Here is a 7,657-nt window from a genome sequence, read left to right on the forward strand (position 1 = left end):
ATTGCAAAGCAGAGATGATGAAAAATGCAGTCTAAAATCTAATATTTTTTGGGTATCATGGTGGCTTAGTGGTTAGCACTCTGGCCTTTGCAGCGCTAGGTCCCAGGTTCCAATCTCAGCCAGGACATTCTCCAATACGTTAATTGACTTCTGAACGAAAATTGACCTTATACTCTATATGACAATGGTAGGGACATTGGATTGTAAGCCCCTTTGAGGGACAGCTAGTGACATGACTATGGACTTTGTAAAGTGCTTAATAATATGATGGTGCTATATAAACAGCATGCAATAATATTCATAAAGGTATCATATAGTCACTCCTGACTGCCCATCTAACTGGTTGAATTCAGAAATGAGAGGTGCAGCCTGCAAGCACATTCGCCCTATAAAGCAGATACTGTGTCCACCAAGTTGCTTTTATACACTGTAAAAACGTCTTGATTTCTATCAGAATTTGACAGTTCAATTTAAGGTTTCAATTTAACAGAAGAAATGGCTTGCTCAATTTCTAAAATTTGCCAGCATTTAAAGTAATTTGTTAGCCTAGATCACTGTCTGTGGAACGCTAATGTTCCTCCAGAGGTTGCTAGGGGTTCCTCCAGCAAAGAGTCGGTTTAACGGACACCAAATTATTGTTTTGGCTATCTGTAGGGATGGCAGACTTCCCACTGGTAAGCAATGTAGAAAGCATTCTTCCCACTGACGAATTTACTGTGAGCTGTGGATATAGTAATTATAAAAGGGGTTTCCCTGGAGACCTGAAAGTTATTTTAAGGGTTCCCCCATGTTAAAAAGGTCAGAATGCTGATCTAAAGGAAGGTTTTCATTACAGTAGTAGATGGTGTCAATATTGCTGATTAATAACACAATATGAATATGTATGGCAGAAACCTAACATTTAATAAGTATCTCTACTATCACACAATTATATAAATTAGCCATCAACTGAATGCAAACTAAACCCACGCCTGTCTGAATCACTTCTCAATCTGTTTATTCCACATAACATATTATCACATTGACTAAGCCGGCATCAGGCTGGATCACTAACCAATGCAGATGCTTCTGAATAAAGGATATTGCCGTGTAATTGTACTCTGTGCCATTAGATGGAGACACTGATGTAAGAAATGACAACAACAAAAACAGATCTTCAGGCTGGCTAATAGATTGTCTGTGCTTGGTTTTCAATACATTTAGAAGGGCGAGAATGAGGGGAAAAAAATCTTTTGATATGCAATCTATTAAAAAAACTATTTTTTCCAAGTAGTCAAGGTGTGCAGTTACTCATGACTGTAAAAAGAGGAGCAGTCAGCTCAAGCATGTGAAGTCTGTGGGCCTGATTTATTAAAGGATACACTTTCATCAGTGAAGCTGGGTGATCCAGCAAACCTGGAAAAGATCTGGTCCAGAATTAAAAAAAACATTTGCTAACAAATAGCAAATGACTTTTAAGAACTCCATTTCAGGTTTGCTGAATCACCCAGCTTCACTGATAAAAGTGTATCTTCTCCAGCCTTAGAGAGCTTTATTAAATCAAACCCTGTGTGTCTCCCTTTTCAAATCTTACTGATCCTTTCCCTAGACTGCGTTATCCTTTCACACATCTTGGGGAGTTACTAAAAAGGATTGCAGAATTTTCCGTTAAGTGTTTCTCAACCTGGGATTCATAGAACTATAGGGTTCCTCTGGGGGTTTCTGGGAGTTCCCTGAGCAATGAACACTATGTGCCTCCCAGGTCAGTTCAGTGACACCAATGATGTTTTTGGCTATCTGTAAGGATGACATTCTTCCCAATGGCCAGCATTGCAAAATGCATTTTTCCCACTCACCACCACACTAATGTACTGTGAGCTGTGGATATAACAGGGTCTCCCTGAAGACCTGAAACTTATTTCAATGGTTCCCCTTTATTAAAAAGTTGGCAATCGGAAGCCTGATATGCACATGAAGATCTGCTGCCAATTTAGTGCTTGGGCAACAGATCTGATTGACTTTACTATTCGTAATCGTTTAGTAAGAAGACCCAAAACAATTCACACACACAATTTACCCCTCTGATAATTTTTTCTCTAACAGGAAGTAATATTGCTTCATTTTGATTGAGAAGTGGAAAATCAGTTGGGTGCAAACAGTAAAAGGGGTCATGACATCAAACTTTAGGTTTTATAAAATAAAAAAATTTGATCTAACACGATTGTGGTGCATATGTGCTAATGCTCATTCTGCATTTATTTGGATGGACTGAATAACGCACCAAAAAAGGTGTACGGTGAATTCTAGAAGCATGTTGTAGCAATGTGCACTGGGGTGCCATTCACAACGATTGAATCTTTATTGCACCAATGTGCGTTGCCAAATGTTACCGCAACACAATAATGTGAATGGGCCCTTAAAACACAGCAAAGAAACAATTAGGCTCAGCACAGCACTGATTTGAGAATTTAGACAATCTGAGCTGAGTGATGCATATTGGCGTTGGTCTATAGGCCACATGTATGATAGCAAATATTAATGCAATAAATCTTATAAAAAAAATTAAGAAAAAAATATTACCACTCATTTCACAGCCAAAAAGTTCAAAACGTAGAGTGCAGGCTCTGTGACAAGTCACAGGGTAGACACGGATGTACTGGGCAGTGATAGGAGGACTAAAGATATTGGCCTTGCGCCCTTCGTTGTCTATATTTCCATGGAAAATCTAGAAGAAAAAACAGTTGAAAAAAAAAAGTTACTATTTTACAGTCCATCAATCCTGCTATTTACCCAACGTGAACAAAAGCTTTGAAAAAATGATTTAAAGTATCTATAGCTCAAACCTTTTTTTGGTCACTCCTAGGTACAGTATATATTCACCCTTATTTGGCCATTATCAAAAACCTTATGGAGCAATTAAAAGCTAGAATGCATGATCCTTTGGAGAATTTTAATGTGATCTAGGCTCCCTGGGAATCATATATAGCTACATGCTCTACCTGAATCTACCATGTTAATGAATAGGAATTTTCATGAAGACTTTTGGTACAAGACGATGAAATAATGCACATCTAAAGTGACCAGAACCCATTTTCTTTTTTTTTTTCTTATTTCTTATCTCTGTCCTCTCTTACCTTTCTTTCTTTCCTCATGTATATTTAATGTTTGTCTTTTCTTACTATGTATGTGTGTTGCTAGTCCTTTATCTCCTGACGGGAGGACTGGTAGCGGGTTTCATATGTCCGGCCCAGTGTAAATCAGTATTAAGCACTGTGGGATTGACAACTCATCTGTATTATAGTATGTTCTAACACTCTTATATGCTTGGTATATCTTTAAGGCTGCGTACACACGTGCAATAATCGTGAAAGATCCTTTCCAATGACAAAAGACTAAAAGATGCATGAACGAGTGCTGTACATACAGCACCGTTCTGCTCTATAGAGAGAGGAGAATGATAGAGTGGCACCTCACTGCGCTCTTTCTCCTTCTCTTTCATTACGATCGTCAGAGGATCGGCCAGGACGGTCGTCCGGACAGCGGGCGCTGTACACACGGCAGATTCTCGCCCGATGTCAGCTCTGAGGCAGACAAAAATCATATGACATGTGTACGTAGCCTAACCGTATACTGATGTACACAATCTTGGTTAAGAATAATGATCAGCTCTTGCAGCTCTTGCTGCTGCATGATGGACTCTATGGAGCTTACTTTGATCTGATGGAAAGATATGCACTACCTGGACTCAGACTGGAATTCCTTATAACAAATAGGACAATCCAAAATCCTTCCCCCTGCGTTGAGCAATGTTATATACTGTATGTATGTTGTTCATGTGTTGTATGGTTGTTTGTTTTTTTTCTTCATTAAAAATGCATTTGATTTCCTGGTGCCCTAAGAGGTCCCAGGGTTTGTTACAATGCAACAAAACTAAGAAAGACATTTGTACACCCAGGTAACTGTAATGTTATTGATGTTTTAGGTCATCTGGTTGTTGTATATGTTGATATATGATGTTAGGCGTGTATTTCCCCTTCCCTCTTTTTTCTTTGTATACAACTGATTGTTATACAGCCTGTTTTTTTCAATTTGTTATAACAACTTATTAAAACTAAAAAATACAAAAAAAATGCAAAAAAAAGTAGAGTTGTTACTAGAACAGGAAAGGAGGGGAATCTTTTTCTGGCAACAACTGTTGAAGAGAGAATATACCTAAGATTTGGGAGATTTCCTCTAATTTCCTGTTGTTTCTACAAGACAGAAAGTGAAGGGAAATCTGACAGGAGTTTATTCCACTCTCTGGATTTATCCACAATAAAACAATAGTCATTAGATGGCAGCTGTATGTTAGGATATTACATTTAAAAGGGAAGTTTTTGTAAATGTGCATGTGTGGTATCCCAAGGTTATCCCAGCACTGCAAATCACCAGGTCTGGAAGATGATTCTAAATCACCAATGCACAAATTGTTATCATCTTTTACAATATTTGTTTCAGCAGGTCAGATCCTACCTTATCCTTATCCTGGCCCTCACTCTTGTAGAAGATGAAGTCCTGTCCATCAACGCTGTAGGCCACCTTAAATTCCTTTAGGTACTCAGCCTTTCCTATCCGTCTAGCTCCCTGGGTGATGATTCCGGACACTCGCATCTGTCTTAACAGATTCACCTGCACAGAAAAAAAAAGTTGTTACCATCACTGAAGCCTGGAAGCAGACAAGATTTTTGATCCCATGTAATCACCACTGTGCCAGGATTACTAAACGTAAAAGTTGCTAATGTACATGGCAGGCATCATTCACATTGGTTGGCAGTTTATATGGTTAAAAGAGGCTTCCTTAAAGGGACTGGGTTGACTTTGAATGACTCTTTGAAGTTTGCCAAGCCCATAGGAAATAGAACCTGGACTTGTCCACTCATCATTAGTCTTTCCTAGACTTAGGTGTGAAAACGACTAAAGGAGATGGATGTATTTGTACAGCCTAATCTGTCCATGTGTAGTCATCCTAAATTTTCCACAATTCCAAATACAAGTACAAACCATCATATTGTCACTTACCTGAATCCAGGGGTGCTGGTCATAACTATTTGCAGTCCAGGCATTAACAAAGGCTTTATTGTTAAGGCGAGCAAGGTTTGGTCCCCAGCGCTGTATGCCAAGGAAGCCATGGTACAAAGAAGACGATGTAATCTGGGCATCAGATATTGCTCCACCTTCCATTCCCAGAGCACTGGCACAGCCTAGACAAATACATGGAAATATGTTGATATAATTATCGATCACGATTCACATGGTAATGATAAAATGTGGTGAATCAATAGCTTATCCATCAAAACACCTTAAAAGAAATCGGTCATAGCAAAAAAATAAAGCAGTGGGGATTTTAGAAAGACAACTCAAATAGAACTTTCTTGACATGAAAGTATTTATTGCCCATGAATCAAGCACATTATAATATATATGAGCAGGGTATCTCAGAGGATAGTGCTCTGACCTTTGCAGCACTGGGTCCCAAATTTAAATCTCAGCCAGGACACTATCTGCATGGAGTTTGCAGGTTCTCCCGGTGTCTGTGTGGGTTTCCTCTGGGTGCTCCTGTTTCTTCCCACATTCCATAAACATGCAGTTAGGTAATTAGCTTCCCCCCAAAATTGACCTAATACTGTATTAAAAGACATATGACTATATATGGCTATATAAATACTGTGTAATAATATTAATATATTCCTGTTCCTTTTGGAGTCTCTACAAAATATGTATGTTGTATATGTTCTCTATAGAAATGACGTCACTATCCTGTCTCTAATACTCACTATAAAGCAGAATTTACATCTGCGAAATGGGTTTACCATCATTTATAATATTTATATATATATACAAATAAGATCATTCTGCACAGGACTGTAATTATGTGAGTATAGGATAATTTGCAGTTTTTCTACTACTGCGTTTTTGTGGTACAATTTTATTAATAAAAGACAGCATTTATTTTTATTTTTATTATTAATAAACAGGATTTATATAGAGCCAACTAATTATGCAGCGTTGTACAATAAATAGGGGTTGCAAATAACAGACAGATAACACAGGAGGAGGAGAGGACCCTGCCCTGAAGAGCTTACAATCTAGGGAGGTGGGGGAAGTAACACACAATAGGATGGGGATTTGTGTATTTGATTTACATATATTTGTACATGATTCAGAGGTATAAAACACTTTGATGCCAGGAAAGTCCTATTTTGAGCTGTGTCTTTTTTTAAGGTTAAAATAATAGCAATCTGGTATATGAGATCACTAAGGCCTCAATCTAAGGCAAATATGAACCAGGCCTAAGGATGTAGATTACGTACCTCGATACATAACTCACAAATGTAAGCTATGACTTGGACAGAGTTAAAAAAATGTAGAAAAATGCTACCAGACATTGAATTAACATAGGACAAACATAAAAAAACAAAGGAAAAATAATTGTACCCCTAATATTACTGACTTCAAGCTACTCCTGGCTTTTGAAATTATTACATTGCTTACATGAAAGCAAAAATGGCCATTAAATTCTATAATCTCTGATATAATCATTTGTTGCTATTGGTATTTAGGACTACATACACACGTCAGATGATTTTAGTCTGATTATCGCCTCAGGACTAGTATCGACTGAGAATCTGACATGTGTACAGTGCTTGTCCAGCGCCATTCATGGAACCGTCCAGGTGAGTCCACCAACGACCTCAATGCAAGGGAAAGGGAGAGAGCGGAGCCCCCCTCCTCTCTCCATAGAGCAGATTAGCGCTATATGTACAACACTCCTTCATGCATTGTTCAGTCTTTTGTCACTGGAAAAGATTGTGAAAGATCCTTTCCAATGACAAAAGTCTAACGTGTGTACACAGCCTTGGTCTATCCTCACAAACCTTCAAAAATCCTATGGGTCATGCCTTCCAGAATGTGTCAGTATAATAAAAAGGTCATCCAAATTTCTATCATTAACATTTTTAAAATTGAACACTGTGAATTACAATAATATACTACTTACGGATTTGGCAAGCTTTTCCAATGTAGGGTGATGCACATTTGCAGCTGTAATCATTGTCAATGTGGCTGCAAATTCCTCCATTTTTACAAGGCAAGGAAGAACAATGATTGTTATCTAGGACAAAAGAAAAGGCAATTATGTTCACTACAAGTTAAGAAAAAAACATAAAGTGAAGTGAGGACACAGACAGCTTTTGTCTAAGTTAAATTGTCAGTGGAATAGTCTAAGCTTAAGGCACACAATTTCTTCATATTAGTGCTACACAACCCAACACTTATGATGATTTATGGGTATACATCGGTTTATCTAAAAGTATAACTAAGGTCTACATGTCTAAATATTAGATTTATTATGCAACAGCTCAGCATTTTTCAAAGTATTTCATACCAAGCAGCACAGTGGCTCAGAGGTTGTCACTCTGGCCTTTGCAGCACTTGGTCCCAGGTTTAAATTTTGTACAGAACACTAGCTGCATGGAGTTTGCAGGTTCTCCCTGTTGGGTTAGCACAATTTATTTAATATCAGTTATGTCTCACCAACAATAATGCTTTATCAGTATATACTGGTATATGTATACCAGACATGAGGTCATCCTAAAGAAATGCAGCATATCCTGTAAGGTTTAAGGATGATTATGGGTCA

The 7,657-nt window shown here is 38.0% G+C and overlaps 1 protein-coding gene across 1 annotated transcript in view; it reads right to left on the bottom strand.

Annotated features, from left to right (window-relative positions):
* MFGE8 (milk fat globule EGF and factor V/VIII domain containing) overlaps positions 1-7,657 on the bottom strand; it is a 35,105-nt gene that overhangs the window by 13,470 nt on the left and 13,978 nt on the right. The window contains exons 3-6 of the mRNA XM_072402714.1: positions 7,016-7,129; positions 5,038-5,219; positions 4,492-4,647; positions 2,560-2,704 (exon numbers count right to left, since the gene is read on the bottom strand). Coding sequence (XP_072258815.1) covers positions 2,560-2,704; positions 4,492-4,647; positions 5,038-5,199 — 463 coding nt within the window. The 5' untranslated portion in view covers positions 5,200-5,219; positions 7,016-7,129. The remainder of the gene's footprint in view (positions 1-2,559; positions 2,705-4,491; positions 4,648-5,037; positions 5,220-7,015; positions 7,130-7,657) is intronic.

This window comes from Pyxicephalus adspersus, chromosome 2 (genome assembly GCF_032062135.1).
Source record: "Pyxicephalus adspersus chromosome 2, UCB_Pads_2.0, whole genome shotgun sequence".
Classification (NCBI taxonomy): Eukaryota; Metazoa; Chordata; class Amphibia; order Anura; family Pyxicephalidae; genus Pyxicephalus; species Pyxicephalus adspersus.